Source organism: Vigna angularis, chromosome 11 (assembly GCF_016808095.1).
Source record: "Vigna angularis cultivar LongXiaoDou No.4 chromosome 11, ASM1680809v1, whole genome shotgun sequence".
NCBI lineage: Eukaryota > Viridiplantae > Streptophyta > Magnoliopsida > Fabales > Fabaceae > Vigna > Vigna angularis.
Window position 1 is genome coordinate 9,258,726 of NC_068980.1, and position 18,492 is coordinate 9,277,217.

General features: G+C 33.8%; 3 protein-coding genes across 3 annotated transcripts; 1 reads left to right on the forward strand and 2 right to left on the reverse strand.

Moving 5' to 3' along the window:
• Positions 1-1,662, forward strand: LOC108332833 (adenylate-forming reductase 06235). The gene is given in 2 exon segments (XM_052870578.1): positions 1-1,472; positions 1,474-1,662. Coding segments are annotated over 2 exon segments (1,371 nt in total). The 5' UTR covers positions 1-164; the 3' UTR covers positions 1,537-1,662.
• A 596-nt stretch (positions 1,663-2,258) lies between these two features.
• LOC108333265 (seed biotin-containing protein SBP65-like) lies at positions 2,259-4,407 on the reverse strand. The gene is given in 3 exon segments (XM_017568659.2): positions 2,259-2,471; positions 2,473-2,750; positions 3,074-4,407. Coding segments are annotated over 3 exon segments (1,533 nt in total). The 5' UTR covers positions 4,289-4,407; the 3' UTR covers positions 2,259-2,431.
• Positions 4,408-9,533: 5,126 nt separating this feature from the next.
• Positions 9,534-13,401, reverse strand: LOC108332387 (protein trichome birefringence-like 39). Its single transcript, XM_017567633.2, has 5 exons — positions 12,920-13,401; positions 12,656-12,827; positions 10,531-10,706; positions 10,272-10,430; positions 9,534-10,094 (listed from the first exon to the last, which is right to left on the reverse strand). Exons 1-5 carry the CDS (start codon positions 13,219-13,221, stop codon positions 9,806-9,808), a joined length of 1,098 nt encoding a protein of 365 aa, XP_017423122.1. The 5' UTR covers positions 13,222-13,401; the 3' UTR covers positions 9,534-9,805.
• Between the last annotated feature and the right edge of the window lie 5,091 nt (positions 13,402-18,492).

Here is an 18,492-nt window from a genome sequence, read left to right on the forward strand (position 1 = left end):
CATACTATTTTATTTACATACACATTATAAGCCTGCCTTGTGTAGGAGCTAACATGCAACCCTCTTAAGGAATTCCACCAACTATTGCTGCAATGGATTATGATATTATCTATTTATAATTTCTACATTCAACCCAATAGGTTTATCAATTCATAGTGGAAGCAATGGAAAACACAGAGATAAAGATAGCCAGGTTTTCTAGTTGTCGCGGGGTAGCATTTGAAATCAATCCTAATAGAATCAACCCCTTTGCAATTGTATCACCAACAAAGCAGGAACAAATTAGAACTTGGCTTTGGCTTCCATGGACTCGAACAAATTCATTCAAAGTTCTTCCTCAGCCTCAAACAATCAGTCCAACTCGGAGCAGGGGCAGCAGCCACTTCTGTGACATTGACATTGATGCTAGCGATGTTGAGGTTGAGTTCATAGCTGAACTTCAAGATATAGAAAAATCAGACAAAACTAATGGTGCTAAGGTGCAGAAGTTACTTTCCAGAACTGATCCACCAAAGAGGTCAAGGCTGTCCATAATTCTGCTGGATCAAGGGTTCACATTCTACAAAGGGCTATTTATGGTTTGCATGGCCTTGAATTTGGTGGCGTTGGCTCTTTCAGCAGCAGGGTATTTCCCTTATGCCAAGACAAGAGCTACACTGTTCTCTATTGGGAACATTCTAGCTCTAACACTGTGTAGAAGTGAAGCAGTTTTGAGAGTTGTTTTCTGGTTGGCTGTGAAGATCATTGGGAGGCCTTGTGTTTCTCTTGGAATCAAAACTGCCACCACTTCGTTCCTTCAAAGTGTTGGAGGAATCCATAGTGGTTGTGGGGTTTCTTCTATGGCCTGGATTGTTTATTCCCTAGTTCTTACTTTGAAAAACAAAGAGAAAACTTCCCCAGAGATTATTGGAGTTGCTTTCACCGTCTTCTCACTCATTCTACTCTCTTCCCTAGCAGCTTTTCCTCTTGTCCGCCACCTTCATCACAATGCTTTTGAGAGAATCCACCGTTTTGCTGGATGGATGGCTCTCCTCCTTCTCTGGCTATTCATTCTCCTCTCCAAAAGCTATGAACCTAGCTCACAAACCTATGACTTGACCATGTCTAAGGTGGTCAAGAAGCAAGAGTTCTGGTTCACTTTAGTTATCACAATTCTCATCATCATTCCTTGGCTGAGTGTCAGAAAGGTACAAGTTTGTGTATCAGCTCCATCGAGCCACGCCTCAATCATCAGGTTTGAAGGGGGTGTCAAAGCAGGTTTACTAGGCAGAGTGAGTCCTTCACCCTTGTCAGAATGGCATGCCTTTGGGATCATATCTGATGGAAAGAAAGAGCATATGATGCTTGCTGGAGCAGTTGGTGACTTTACCAAGTCCTTGATTAGTACCCCACCAAAGCATCTTTGGGTCAGAACCATGCATTTTGCAGGCTTGCCTTACCTAGTAAATTTGTATCAAAGGGTGTTGTTGGTTGCCACAGGGTCAGGGATTTGTGTGTTCTTATCATTTCTTTTGCAGCCTAGTAAAGCTGATGTGAGCTTGATTTGGGTGGCCAAGGATATTGAACTGAACTTTGGAAAGGAGATAACAGAATTGGTCAACAAATACCCGAAAGAGAAAGTTATGGTTCATGACACAGCACTTTCTGGTCGTCCCAATGTAGCTGAGATGAGCGTGGATGCTGCCGTTAGGTGGAATGTTGAAGTTGTTATTGTTACAAGCAACCCTGAAGGCAGTAGAGACGTCCTTAGGGCATGCAAGAGGGCTAACATCCCTGCCTTTGGCCCCATTTGGGACTCTTGAAAGCCTCAAAAACATGGTGAAAGGCAAGTATTCATTAGTTCTCTGTTTGACTTTAACAGGGTTTCAACTAATAATTATTATTCTTGTTCAATACACAATAACTTGTACATTAATCTGAATTCCTTCCTTCTGCTTGCTTTTCCAGTTCATGCTGACGGTCTCTCTTTAAAACAAGATAAATTTCCACTAATGGTAACCATGAAAACTCTTTTAAAAAGTATTAGTTCCACGTCAAATTATTCACCTTAATTTGTATCCGATCATATTTTAACATTAATAAATGTTTTAACCGCCATCATTCGTGCAAGTAACTACAACAAGGAAGTTTAATTGATATTCGATGGTAGCTTGTAAAATATATTTAAACCATGGATGAATGATACTTGGAGAACTCTTTTAGTATTTTTGTAGCACGTTATTCTGCATGCTTAGGAAACCACACGCATATTTTGACAGTTCTTGATCATCTCAAAAAGGAGATTCTTATTCAGCCACAAAAGTTCATAGAACAAACCCAAAACATGGAAATTACAGAGACCATGGCATAAAACTAAACCTTAAAATACAATGGCTGACGTAAACTCAGCTCAAGTCAAGCACCCTGTGATCCTTCATCATGTTTGGCACGATCAGTTACCAGAGAAGTGTTCTAGCAGCTCCTCTCTGTGCGGCATCACCCAACTTCTCATCAGTGCTTTTCAATGTTTGACCACTCACATCCTTTCCTTCTTCTTGCCCTCCACTTGTCTCACTTCCGCTTTCTTCTTTGGTCCCTCCATCAAATGGTTTCTTCACCTTCGCCCCAACATTGCTCTCTGTTTCGCCTATTTCTGTCAGCACATCGCTTCCAGTTCCCTCCTGCTGAGAGCTTCCTCCACCTTCCTTCGGCTTTTCTGCATTCTGGATTACAGTTTCGCCCATTCCTTCCGATTGCCTCTCTTCTGCTAACTAAATCAAAGTACCAATTCTCAGTACATTCAGATTCATGAGGTTTGCAAAGTTCATCTGTCTATCTGGTATCTGGTAGAGATACCATATCATAAAACAGAATCATAAACATCTAAAACTCTGTCTATGTTTTGAGTATAACAAAAATAGTACCAATTCTGACTAGAAATCAGTACTACTAACGTAAAATGGCTAACGCAGATTATTGAACTAAAAAAACTAATTTTGATTGAATAAGAACCTGAACCTAAAAACTGATTTTTAAGGCTAAATTAGATTTTAGGATGGTATAATGCGAATAAGAGTGATTATATTGAACGAACCTGAGATGCTCTTTTGGCCTTCAATTCCCTCTGTGCCTCTTCTTTCTTCCTTGCAGTGTATCCCTTAGCAGACTCACCAGCTGAAGCAGCCAAAACTTTAACAGCGCCAACTGACTTTGAAGCAAGTTCAGCTGCCTTTTGCCCCGCATACCCTGCCGCCCCCTCAACCACATGGGCCGCGACCTTCGTTCCCTCCACCGTCATCTCCGTCGAAAAATGTGCCGCCGCCCACCCCACCACCGGCGCCCTGTCCTTCAAATCCGCAGCCACCTTCGCAGCATACCCCGCCGCACTCTTCCCACCTTCCACGGCAACATCTTTTGCTTGAGCCGCTTTCTCTCCGACGTATCTCGCTGTCGTGCCTCCTGCACTCTTGGCCTTCTCCGCCACTTGAAATGTATACCCTTTGGCCTTCTCTGCCACCGGCGCAGTTTTTTCCGAAACGGTATTTGCGGCACTTGAAATGGTGTCTTTGGTTACAGCACAGCCTTGTTGACCCTTCTCAACCGTTGCGTCCTTCGCTTGTGTTGCGATTTGAGCTGCACTGTTCAGTGTCTCGCTCGCTGCTTGCTTCGCTCTCTCGCACCTCTTCTTCAGGTCTATCGAATCGTGATCTCTGCTGTTGGAAACCTGTTCCAACGTAGATTTTTCACTTTCACTCTCTTCTCTTGGTCTCCGACTATTACTATCACATTTTTCCAAAGTACTAGCATTAGCTGTGGTTGCACTAGCACCAAGTTTTACTCCTCTTCCTTTCTCTGCCACTACTTGTCCTTCATTTTCTCTTCTTCTTTGCGTTCTTCCTTTAACCTCCCTGGTTCGTGTTTCCAGTTCTTCTCTATCCTTCTTCCTTCCGTCTCCCCCTTCAGTTTTCATTTCGAACTTCCCAACATCACGAACACCGCCATAACCTTCTCTCTCTTCGTTTCCAACTACATTTGCTGCATGGTCACTTACCTTCTCTTTGGGATCCTCACCCTTCACTTTCCGACGTCCACCAACATCCCCAGTGGCTTTCCCTGCACGCTCTTTGACCTGATTTCCACCTTGTAACGCTTGCGGTGGCTCTTTCCTATTTTCGTTGATACCTGATTTATTAGTTTTCCCTGCAAGGTTCTCAAAGTGGGTAGCCATATTGGGAACTGTGTCTTTGTCAAGGTGAACCCGTCTCTCGGTGGTGGTGTTTTCTCTTCGAGACAACTGTTGAGACGCCATGTTGTTGTTGTGTATTGGTGTTTGGTAAGTAATTTTGTTGAAGTGGTGTAATGTAACAGTAGAATGCAGATTGTGAGGTGTGGAAGGGAATGCATGTTGTTAAAAAGAAGAAGAGGGGTTGGGGATTGGAAGAGGTGGAGGTGATGGGTTTGCATGGAAGAGGACATGTGTAAAAGGTGTAGTAGGAAGTGCAACGTGTGAGAGTGCTACAAGAACACCTGAGATGAACAGAGGAATAACGAAAGATCTGGATTACAGGGGCATCATTGGATAAAGAAGGTGTTGGAGAGTTCTATGTTTGAGACACGTGGCAACTTTAATAGCTGCCTCGTATTGGCTCCAGAACATTAATTTAGTTACTTGGGTTTCATTTGAGGAATAGAAAGCCCATCATGGAGAATTTCGGGGAGCTTTTCTTCCTGCTCCATGTTTTCTTAATGCGCCCCCTAAATTGAAAAATACCAACTTTACTTATCAGTCAAAGTCAAAATCCTATAACGTAAGAAAGGGAGTGAAGAATACCACACGATGAATCCTTAAATTTTGGATGGAAAAAAATAACCCTTAAAATATTAAAAGTTGTTAAATATGGAGATGAGCGTTTTGAAAGAATTTATTTCACTAAAGAGATTACCAGATGTTTAAGTTAGTTTTTGTATTGGATTAAGAAAAGTGTTCTTCAGAAAACTTGCAGTCCTAAAAAGTTAGTTAAGTGATAACAACGATTTTAGTAAAAGAAATAATATCTAGAACTAGAACAATGACTTTTAGTGAGAAAAGGTTAAGATGTTAGGATTAGAGAAGAATTTCATATTTTCTTCGTTTTAAACAGAATAAATAATTCTATTAAATCTTGATATCATTATAAATGTTGTTGATAATTAGATTAGTTTTCAAAAAAATAATAATTAATTGAATATGACTAATATAAATATAGATATTACTTTGTACCTAATAAAGATCATTGGATGATATAAAATAATAGTAATAACACATAAAATTTAGAAGATGAAATCATGATTTTTAATTGTTTCGGTCTATAGGATTTAAGTAGTGAGTTTAAGTGCTTGTCTTTCTTTCTTTTGATTTGTTTGGTTAAACTGTGATCAAGTTGAAAAGTTATTCCCAGAAGGTATTCAAATGTCAAATTACTATTTAATGATTATAGCACTTAATACATAATAAATACATATCAGTTAACTCTTTATTTTAAATTTGTATTTAAAGTTTTGAAATGTGTTTTAGATTAATGAGGGTCTAATTTCAATTCAATTGCTGGTAATCCCATTCTATTTTAAACTAGTAAGTATTGTTATTAATATATGTTAAGGTGACTATTCGATGGATCAAAAGAAAATTATACGTAGATATGACCATACGACCATACAATATATTAATAATAATAATAATAATAATAATAATAAAATTAATGTATATACATTATATATATGTCCATTATATATATGTCCGATAATATGTAATAATAAACTATATAGATAAATGAGATGTCGGAGAATACATGTTTTGTTGTATTGTGTGTATTTCATGTTTTAAATATTTTGTTTACATAAAGGAATTAAAACATTTTGTATCTAAATTTTTTGGATAAATTAATTAATTGTTTTAGATAAATTTTATTTTTAAATATTAAATTTTATAGAAAATAAATATTAATCAAATTTAATATTTAACTATTTAAATTTTTTTATATATGTACATGTGTTTATGAAGAGAAAGTGATTACTTACAAAAAAATTATTTTTTTAATAAATTTTAAATTCTATTATTTTATGTAATTGAAATACTTTCTAAAAATTTCTAAATTTTTTTCTTCTTATTTTTCATTCAAAAAACATATTTTAAATTCGTCAAATAAATTAATTATTCTATCAAATGATCTCATCCAAACACACTATTAAAGTATTTGTAAATTATACTATAATGTGATCTCTTGTAATTTATTTTTATGTGTTGCTGTGGAAATTATACTATCAAATAATTTTATAGGAACTAAAATTTACTTTTTTATGAGTATATCACATTTATTTATATATAAGTGTATGAATGCATTTCGAGTTGTGATTCAATGTTTTGATGTATGTCATCAAATCAATTTTCTTATGTGTCTTTAAAGTTTAAATACATTTCTTGTTTGTTTGTAATTTTTATTTGGAAGAAAAGATATTACATATATATATATATATATACTTGAATTTGATGAATATAAAAGTTATGAATGTTAAAATTTAAATTTTTTTTATCTTATTTTATTTATCAATAAATTTTATAGTTTTATTATTGATAGGTGTTTTTGTTAATAAAATTTATTGATAAAATTTGTCGATATTTTTATAAAATTGATAAATATTTATGAGTAAATTTTGTGAATAAAATTTGTCGGTGTAACATCCCAAAATACAGCAATGAACTATATAATCGAATAATTACATTTAATAATATAGCCGATCAGTCTTATATTATACGAGAACGTACGGTCTCAACCGAACGGCCTCACAGAAAGAGTTCAGAATTTAACTATACAATAATACAAAACTGACCGAACGGCTTCCAAAAGAAATTACCGAACGGTCATTACTAAGAAAAAGGAAGGGTGATCGAACGTTCACCATATACTAACTAAACTATAATAATAACTGAACGCCCTACGGTTCGACCTTAACTTCAACTTCTACGAGATTTACTTCTCCAAATGTTCTTCTTCCAGCGCATCTATCAACAGCGTGTCCGCTTCTGCTCACACCCACACGGATGATCGTTGCAACGACAAGATGGACGTACAAAACAAGACACGACAGAAAAACGAAGGGTAAGCTTATGTAATTTAATTTCATGCATCAACATACATTTCAAAACATTCAACAACCAAAGTTAATTTCATCAAACATATCATACGAAGCCTATTACTAGACTGACTATCCGGACGGTATGAAATCTATGTAGCTACAGGCGTTCGTGCACCCGGGTGATGTAGTAACTAGAATGCTCTCATCAGCTGCCACCCGAGGTTAGTCCTATTCATCCAAAGTACCCCTGAGGACGGGACCTCCTGCCGTTCCCACACATGACCTACCCTCCTCTACGTGAAGACGAGTACTCACGGAACATCAGGATGAACAGCCAGCTTAGCATGCCCATAGTCATACTTTACCAATTCAAATATCCATACATGAGTCGTTCCTCCCCGGAACGCTTGTCCATAAACCACAACCTTTCCATATCACTTTTTCTTCATCTTTCACTAATACACATCTCATTTAATCACTTCGCACAAAGATTCACGAGAATTTAAATTAACGAACGTTCAACCGAATTTAAACTAGGCCGAACGCATAGAGCGAAACTGAGAGACCTTCAATTTCACAAATGGATTTAAACTAAGGGTTGACATTGGATTTTAAGAAAGATAGCGAGCGCAATAATATATTCCAAGAAACGAATGGGACGATCGTCAATTTCAACGTTGAGCCAATTAGAGGAACCGACTTTTGAGGACTCCATCTGAACATCAAAAGACCAGATGAAGAACGATGACTCCAGAGATAAACCAATGAATAATATTTCAAGGCACGAAGAATAATACTTAGAATTATCTCGTCTGAAGAAAACGAACGTTTGTGAATACTTAGTTTAGTTGAGTTTAGTATCAAAAATCTAAGTGACAGTCAAAGACTAGACACTATAGCGAGCGAACCCTAGAGGCTTGAACGAACGCTCATATAAAGAATTTAGCTTAAGGATATAGAACGAGTGCCGGGTGTGAGACCAAACACTTGTTTAGGATGAACACTTGGTATAAAACCAGGTGCTACTAACGGATATAAAAGAAGATAGATAATTATGCCAAGACGCTATTCAAGTATTATTTAAGAATGCTAAATATTTCATAACAGGGTATCAAAACAGAACTATGCTTGGCCGAACGCTCAAGCACAGAAGTTCGAAGTGTAGACGCTCGTCCTCCACTAGGATTCTTCCCAAAGGAAAGAATCCACTACTAACCGAATTTACTATAAAACCGAACGGTTAAGGACCGTTCAGTAACGAACGTCACTTTCTTAGGGAAATTTCTTATCAGAGTTACTATTTATTCGAATTCAGTTCTCAACATATAGTTTTCACACTTTTATACTTTCATACCAAAAACAATATTCCATATCTCATGCCACCAATTCATAGAATTTTCATACATTTCATACATCATAACATAACATAATCATTTTTCATATCAATCAAGTCAACGAACGTCCATTCAATACATATGCATATGGATTAAATTAATAAGCTTCCCTTACCTCTAACGTGAACGATCGTACTAAATATAGGATGCGGTTTGTCTGACTACACTTCCTGCTACCCTCAAAGCTCAACCAACTCTTCAAACTAAAACATATAACAGAAAACCAGAATTGGTTCAGACAAGAAGATAGCATGCAACCAGAACTTGAGTTGCAAGTATTAGAGAACGAACGGCTAAGAGGCGAGGAAAACTTACCAGTTCAGAACTCGAAACTGTTCGGTTCAGAATGAAGCTCAGGACGCCGGTGACGCTTCTACGGTGCCTGAATGATGGTCGGAGGAGTAAAAAGGTGAGTTTTGGTAGAGAGAAGTTAGAGTTTCTAGTGAGAGGGAGGAGAAAATGAAAAGTTTCAGAGTTTGGGAAGGAGGGTGCATGCAGAGGAGAGTGGGACGGAAGTTTCAGAAACAATCATTTTCTTCCCACGTCCAAACGAGCGTCCGCTCTACTGCCGACACCTGCCTTCCACTATCTGATTTCAGAATCCTAGTTACTTGACACCTGGCGTCCGCGCAGAGGGTTTTTGGGTGCGTTTTAATGACTTTGACAGGGATTTTGGGTGCGTTTTAACGAGGCCTGACACTCGGCGGTAAAATTTTTGTTTATATTGATTACATTACTCTCTTTAATTCTTAGAAACTTAAATATTTTGAACATTAGGATTTATGATTTTCTGATATAAAAAAAAATATGCATTGAATCAATACACACCTTCTCTTCTTATATTGGAGAAAGTAAGAACTTTCTTTTCATTAAATAGAAAGGTTGGGGAACTAAAGTTTCCTCAAAGATTTAATTTAATCTAAATTTGGAAGCCCTATTTGTTTCTTCTGGTAATTTAATCTGGAATAAGTAGCTTGAAGAGTGGGATCAGATTCTCTGTTGGCTTTTCTTTCCCTTAAGCTTCAGCAAGAGAGGAATTTCATCAAGTACCAGATTCACAACCATTCAGCAGCAAGTTATTCCAAAGGAAACTTCAGTACAAATGCTTTTCAATATTCCAAAGGGGTTGTTGTGTTTGGTACATTAAAGGCATGTTTATGCGAAAACAATATGATAATTTACAATTTGCAGAATCAAATCCTTTTATTATCCAATTCCGAAGAAGCAGAATGCTAAACTAATATTTCCTACATTAGAAAACAATTGGTTTTCCTCTAACAAAGAAAAGTTGGCAAGTCAGTAGCTAGGTGCTTCTTCCTTCAGCCAAAAAGAGCAGCATGCAGAAGCACATTCCATGTATCAGGCAGTCCTGGAAGACACCAATGGCTGCAATCAGTTGCCATGATGCCACTGTACCCTTCAGGATGTGCATCTTTCCTGTACTGTGACAGTGTAGTCACATCCAGAAAATACACTGGCTTCTTTATCCTACTCAAAACCTTGTTCACTATCACCCAAGCCATTGGTGTTCCTGCAGGGTACTTCAAACCAAAGAATGGTTCAGTCTCACTCATGCAAGATCTTGCTGGTTGGTTCCAATCTTTCCCCCTAAGCACATCATCAAACACCCACCATGCACAATTAGTAAAACCAACAAACACTTCTTAACTTCCCATTTAACACCATAAAAAAAACATCTTCTCATTTAACCACGTCCCTTTGATCTACATAATAAAAACTGGATCTTTACTCAAGCTTAATCAAATTGGGGTAGAGAAAACTTACTCATAATGTACAGGAGAAATTCCCAGAAAGAAGACTTTGGTCTGAGCTGGATTCACGTTGATGTTAACCCATCTAGCCCAAGTTGTCAAACCTTTGTAGAATAAAACGAAACGGTTCATGTCTTTGTACAACTTGTTACCCTCTTGAACATAGTCCCACCTGCAATCCAGTAATACAACAAGCAATTATTTCTCATCCCTGATTAAGGGAACTGATTGTGATCATGATTATGATATAATGATGTGAAAGATTATCCTACGGCTGTGAACTCCCGGTGTGGGTCCACCAGTGCCACGTGTTGAAAACTAGCACGTCCATTCCTCTCCAGGCATCACCGCTCTTGATTGAGTCAATCTTCAGAACATTTCCAACACTCTCACGGTCAAGGTCAACCAAATATGGTGTGCGATACAGAAACAACTCAAGGCCATAGTCCTGATGAAAACAAAATAACTACAATTATAAGAATCATACAGTGAATAATTTGTCTATTTTTTGTGTCTCCACCAAAGTTTGTTTACTTCCTAAGAAACTTCCCTACCACATTATCAAAGGATGTCTTTTCTTGCTATTGTTTCAAAATGTTAGAAAGACTAAAAAGGACCTTGGAATAACAAAAATTGAGAAAAACAAAAATCCCTGACTTTCGTAGCTAGAATTTATATAAGAAAAAGTCGTGCAAGCAGAGAACAGCGTATGAATCAAGCCACAAGTGTCAAGTGGTCCAATTCGGAACTAATCTAATTAAGAACAAAACTACAAATTATGTCTACAATCCTAGAATTACTGTTGCTGTCACATTTTTTTAACTATATAATCTGCACATGTTATGAATATAAAACATATATATTACTATGACCCACTTCGACTTTTTTAACTTTTTCTTCAATGAACCCCGTATGTAAGATTATACTCGTAATGCTTGTGTAAATTGCTTTGAAGCTCGTATGGGGTTGGCAAAATCAAACTTTCAATCATTGCAGATTCGGAAACAGAGAAAAATGAGTTTTAGCAGAGTAAAGCTTTGTTCACAATTTAGTTATTACTAATGATGATGGGTGTTGGATCCTGTGGAATTCCAAGCCGAGATTGATGACTTGATGTCACTAGACACACAGCAAAGATTTGAATGGAAAACTAGAAGTCCAACATTCATCATTGCTAATTAAGACATTTGTTTACCAAATTTTTACACAAAACAAGAAAGTGCGGACAATTTGGATCACAAACTCAGTTTTGATGGTATCTATACAAACCAACCATACACACACACTCACAAAATACAATACCAATGAATTGCTAACATTAAATGCTGCACCTTTTCATAGAGACTTTTTACTTTAAATTAGCATTCTGCTTTGATAGAGAAAACAAAACAGTAACAATAAAAGTTACTGCCATTTTAGCACATTTGATTAACTTAGTTTATTCTTTTAAATAAAAAAGTCCAAGTTAATCATTGAATATGTAAAAGATGTTACAGTTCCATCTTTAGGCCGTTTTAATATTAAAATGTAATTTTGAAAACCCATTTAACAATAAAAGTTACTGCCATTTTAGCACATTTGATTAACTTAGTTTATTCTTTTAAATAAAAAAGTCCAAGTTAATCATTTAATATGTAAAAGATGTTACAGTTCCATCTTTAGGCCGTTTTAATATTAAAATGTAATTTTGAAAACCCATTTAACAGTGAATCAGTATCACTTTATTGTTAGATTATAATATTCAGGAACCTAATCAGATTTTGTCAAACAGCTCAGACATTGGTAAGAAAATTATGTGCACGTTCAAAAAAATGGGCTGGATTGAAAGGGTAACAGCTCGAGTAAAGAGTAATTAAAGCAATTAAGGGAAACATTTATTATTCTTCATGTTAACAATCAAAGGTGTCCCCTGCAAAAGAAGAAAGACGCCACCAATCACGTCGCAAACTTTATTTTGGTGCTTCACAGCAACACACAAAACAAAACCCGAGTTTTTTTTATATCTCGCCGGCTCTCACACCAAATCATTCATCAATACCTCGGTTCCAGTTCAACACTTTGAGAAAATAAATCACATTTTTCAACTTTCTGAGAGAGAAAACGACACCACTTGCATGGACACAGCTCAACACCAAAATCCCACCACCCCAGTTCAATTCAAAAAATGGAAAGAATATATATAAAACAGCACAAGATTCTTAAATAATTTTTACTTTAATGTTTAAAAAAAAGTCGTAAGTTTTAGTCTCTGCTATTAATTCTAATGCGACTGATATAGTGTTGTTAACACCACTGCAAAATCTTCTGGCCAAACTTTAAAATAAAGACAACAATGGAATCAATTGAATAGTTCAACTTAAATAATAAGAATAAGAATAATAGAACTAGAAAACCAACCTCAAATGTGATTTTGGAGAGAGCTTCTTGCTTTGTGAAAGTGGTTCTAGAGTGAGGCACCCAAGAGTGAATCATACAAGCCAGAGAGTTGAACTGGTTTAAGCTCAAGGAGTCACCGACAAACATAACCTTCTTGCCTCTATACTTAGCCAGAAAGTCAAATGCGTTGAACCTGTTGACACAAGAGATGAAAATTGAAAAGGGTTGAAGCAGAAGATGAAGAAAATATGAACTGCGAAAGTGAAGGTTGGAAGTAGGTGCTACCTTGGTAAAGGACAAGAGAAGGGTTGCCATCTATATTTCTGATACTGTGTGTCAGGGCGACCGTACTTTTGGCAGTTGAATTGTGGATCTATGAAGGGACATGTAGAAGGGTCGTAGAGAGGGTATGAAGAGTCATACACCCATTTTCCACGGAACAAGTTGCATCTTCCTGCAAGTTTTCTGCCACTGCTAAAACTGGAAACATTGGCACTCAAGTAGGGGTCAAATTCCTGAGCTTTTGTTTGGAAGGAAGTTAACACAACAGATAGACACAACAACAGGGTTGGAAACAAGAAACCCATGTTAGTTTGGGGTTTCGTTCCTTACTGCTACTTTCCTTTCCCTCTGTTATGTTGAAGGAAGGAAAAGGACGAGGAGTGCAGAAAAAGTTGTCTCTAACAAAGCCTTATATAATGTTTATTTTTGTGTTCGTTTGTAGCTGAGAGAGGGAGAGAGATGGGGGTTGAAGAATGTGAAAACATGACACCTTTTTCTCTCTGCTCTTTTTCAGTTTGTATTATTGTTACGTGTTATTTCATTATTTGTTTATTTAATTCAGCTGGCGGAAACAGTGCAATTTTGGATGGATTCTTTAACAGTGTCATGTGGTAGGGATGGATCTAATCCTCATACTTGCATTGAGAATTCTTTATCATTATTTAGTCAGAAAAATTATAGTCAATTTTTCTCAGCAGTTTTGTAGGATAATTCTGTTTCTTAAGCTTATGGAATTTAAATTGCAAATCTTTAATTACAGCTGTGACTTCTGACTACAACATCGTAGTTTATGGAGGTATTAACAACATGGTCATTTCAAAATGGTAAGTGCCATTAGTTTCTAATATAACTGTTGACGAGGAAAATTATAACTTGATAACCGGAACCCAGATAATAACTAATAAGAAATTTTAACAGAACAAAAAAATATGATAACGAATTGTGAATATAAAATACCAAGATAACTTTTCAAATAAAGAATTGCATTTTTCAAATGGTTTTGAATGTCACAGTATTATTACCAATGTATTAGATCAATTTAAAACCATTCTATCAGTATTCCTTTATGTGCAATACCAACCTCAGTTATGCTCTCTCAAGCAACTCAGTTATTATCCCTGCTATGGTGCTAATTAATTATCTCAGTGCATCACGTTATCAACTTTGATTTGGGGTTCAGATCGTAGAGACAGAGCATATCATGGTTGACCAGAAAAACAGTCTTTTTATCTTTCATGTGTTGAATTTTCTCTCTTGAAACGTGGTTTTTAATCAAGCAATATAACTCCTTTATATTACAGAAATAATACAAAATGAGGAGAACATAGCATGCATCTCATGCAGAAGATAGGTCTCCTACCAAAGGTGTTAGATGTTGACCATAGGCTTAGCACAGTTAGGCAACTAAACACATCTTGAATCACAAATATGGCAGTGAGCTATCACTGTACGTGTTTTATTTTCCTTTTTTGGTTCATATAATTGGAATGATTTCATAAGTCACTGTATTCTTGATCTCCTCTGTTTTATAGTTGCTATAGAATATTTTATAGTAATCAGTGACATACAAAATTCACAAGAGAAAATATAAGAACTGGTTGGTGGTTGCTTCTTTAACAATAAATCATCCCAAGGAGTTGCAAAATATGAATTATGATTGTCAATTATTGTTTGGGCTGTGATTATATTCCTTTTAGGTGAGATTGGCTTGTGTCTGTAAGAAATTTTAAAATCATATTTTACGTATAAGCTACTCCAATATTATGGTATGCCTGTGTAGTTCCTGCTCTGAAGTGGTGACAGTAAAAGATGCTCAAGTGTTGCAGAAAGAGTTAATTGGTAACAGTAGCTACCATTAAGGATAGTTTAAAATAAGGTATTTATTTCATTAAAAATTCAATTTTAAGTTGCTCTTAAATTTGTATATTTTCTTAGATGTATTGTTATTAAATTAAAAAATTAAAACTTATATATTTTTTAACTGAATTTATTTTATTTAATTTTTTGTGTTAATTTGATAATGATATATTGTATTTTGTCACCTTATTTGTTTGTTATAACTTTTGTTAAGATACGTGATATTTCATTATTAATATAAAATGATATTATAGTCAGTGTAAAATAACAAATGATTTTATAAATTTTATTGAAAACTTATATAATAACCAAAGGTAAAAATCATTTACAACAATAATAGCGATTATAATAATAAAAGTGAATGTAAATCTTATTTTATAAATAAATTTGATAAAATTAAGTTAGATTTAAAATCAAAATTTTCTTATGAAATCAGAATAATTAGTTATAATATATTTTAATAAAATTTGTTATTTATTAGATATATTATTTTACTCTTTATAAGGTTACACTCGTATTTCATTAATAATAATAATAATAATTTAATTCCACAGTTGATAGAACAATATGTCTAATAAACAATAAATATAGTTAGGATAAGTTGTAACCGTAACTTTAATATTATATTAAGAGGTGAACTTTTTAAGTCTAACTTAATTTCATAAAAATCTTAAGATGAAGTTTGCACTCATTTATATATTATAAATTGGCTGTATCTCACACGAGACTTCCAACATTATTTTATACCAAATTATGTAAAAAAAAATTTTTCTTGTCCTTTGTGTGGAATGTGTCCTAAAGAGAAAGTTCTGATACGATAAACTATCAGTTGGTGAGAATTAGTAATATATTATTTTGATTGTTATAACAATGATGATTGTTTTGATATGTGATGAGGTTCTGGAAAAGAAATATATATGTATTATATGTTATGTTTACGAGTGTATACAAAACAGTGGTTGCAAATTCTTAATATTTATTCATCACAGTTTTAATTTTAAAAAGTATCTGAAAAAGCAGAAAAAATATTCAAATTATATTTAACTGATTATAAAATATGAAAATATTAGATGTGGTAAGAAGACAAACTTACCATTTCTCACACGAGTGAAGAACTGCACTGTTTTGCAATGATCCAATGATAAGCTCCGTTTATCTTATTCGTTAAGAAATGAGTTGAGAGCAAGAAAAGAAAAGAAAAAGAGAGAAAAAGCATGGGCAGACGGTGGAGGTTGCTTTGGCTAATATGTAAATTGCATTTTAAAGGTTTGTTCAATTCATGATTGAAATAGTTTTTTTAAAATTAATGGAGTTAGTTCGTGAGTCAATTTTTACCCAACTCATACCACAAGAATCTGCAATACAACCTAAGGCATGCCAAGGGTCAGCTCCCAAATATTATAAATTCTAATGCAGCACTGCTCACTCAAACTCCACCATATCAAATCGTTACTCAAGTAATATTCTTCTCTTTCACCTTTATGCTCTTATAATATTCCATATTCAAATTTTCTACCCAATTTTTCTTCATAAATTAAGTAAAAAAAAAAAAAACTGATTGTCAACGGATTTGTAAATCAAAGTTAGTAATAGATCACTGAAAGTTAAAATTGATCAGTAAAATGTTTATTTATAAAATCTTTAAAATTTGTCTCATCAAAATTTTTAAAATTCAATATAAATGTTAGAAAATAATTATCTATGAATAATTATTAACAAATTTCAATTAGTGATAAATATTACAATTTGTTTTTCTTTTTTTTCTCGTTTCTTTTCTTCTGACTCCATTGTTATTACCGTTGTTATTATTGTTCTCATGATCTTTGTTTATGTTATTGTTACTAGTGTTGCTTTGGTTTCTCTTTCCCTTCTGCTTCTTCTTTTTTTTCTTCTTTTTATCCATTTTCAATTAATTCATATTTGATAAGAAATTTGACATTCAATTATTGATAAAAAAATTTAAAAAATAAATCAATTACTAACAAATTTTAGAAAAATTAAATATCAACAAATTTTTTGATATATTTTTTAGAAATTTCAATTATATATTTTCAAATTACCGAAAACATGAAATAATCAAATTCTAATGTGAAAACTATAATGTGGATTTTGGTGGCAAAATCCAACAAAAAAATATTCATTACTAATAAAAACATTTAAATTACTATCAATAATTACAAATTAGTAAAATTCATCGCTAAAGATTTTTTTTATTATCGATAAATTTTTTTCTTTAATTTAATAATTTCTTGTAATAAATTGCATATTAATTAAATAAAATCAAATTAGATTATACAAATAACTATACATGTTGTCTTATAATAAGAATTTATTCTAAGTATATCATTTATCTAGAAAATATTGTTTTCTAATAATATTTATAATGTAACAACGTACATTACAACTATATATATAATATAGAAAATATTTCTTCCATATATATATATATATATATATATTAATAAATAAATAAATAAAAATTGCAGGTACAGGTCCCCAGGGCATATAAATTTATCTTTAGTGAAGACATAGACAAATTAGATTAAAACAGTCGTGGGAGAGAGATATGAGTCCACAGATCAGTCTTTAGGATGGCATATAATTTTTTTTAGGGATAAGCCATCATAAGTATCGATCTTAGTCATCATATTAATTAATTATATGAATTCATGAGAAGACTAAAAAATATTTTTAATGAAATTAATTGTTTTTTAAGCAGTCATGAATCTAGGAAAATATTTGAAAATAGGAAAGTCCATCCTACTTTGTGTGCTACACGTGGAAACTTAGTAGGCAGTGTTGTTGAAATGTTGAAAAAATGCAAGACGCACATTTTCATCAACTCACCACATGTATACGTAAATAAATAAATAAAATTGTAAAAATCAAAACTAAAGTTGTAAAATATAAAAGTTAACGATTTTTTCTATAAACAAAAATTTAAGAACTTATCTTTTTAAGGCGTAATGTTTAGAGGTAACAAGTAAGTTATTATTAACACGCAACAAAAGAGTAAATGTTTATTCAATTTTATTTATTATTTTTATTTTATTTAATAATTTTACATCGATTAAAAGTCAATATCTAATATAGTTAATTTTTTTTTCTATCTTTTAACTTATTTTTAAAAGACATTTTGTTTATTCTTTTTATCATATTAAATATTAAATAGTTTCACATCAATTAAAAGTTAGATCTAAAATAATTTTTTTTTTCTTTCATTTTTAAGATGTATTTTTAAAGATTAATAATTGATGATAAAGCAGATTATTGATGATTTGTGAGAAAATAATTGATGATAAAGCAGATTATTGAAAGTGAGTGTGTGTACAAGTGTATGGAGGAAGAAAATGTGATGTAATGAGAAAAGAGTGAAAAATGGAGATACGTATCTTATATTAAATGAGTTATAAGTGTATGAAATGGTATTAATGAAGGTAGAACGAGTTTCTTCTGATTTGTTGTTTGAATTTTGATGAATAATCGCTGTCAAGGAGGCTCTAATAAACACGAGAATTCACTGAAACATGCAGAGCTGGTTGGAGCCTTTTAGCCACCATACGTGTCACATCCTTCCTTCACTCTTCAATCTTCAACCTTCTTTATTCATATCCACACAATCCATGCATCTAAAGCTTATGAAAACACAAACAACCCATTCAAATTTCGAAAACAAAAGGCCCTTTAGCCACTTCAAATTCCCTTTTCTGCCTCATTAA

Excerpts from the sequence above, each read along its gene's own strand:
- LOC108332387 (XM_017567633.2), bottom strand. The coding sequence starts at position 13,221 with ATGGGTTTCTTGTTTCCAACCCTGTTGTTGTGTCTATCTGTTGTGTTA. Across the intron at positions 10,431-10,530 it reads CACACCGGGAGTTCACAGCC|GTGGGACTATGTTCAAGAGG; the intron begins GTAGGATAATCT and ends ACTGGATTGCAG. Across the intron at positions 10,095-10,271 it reads ATTTCTCCTGTACATTATGA|GGGGAAAGATTGGAACCAAC; the intron begins GTAAGTTTTCTC and ends TGATGTGCTTAG.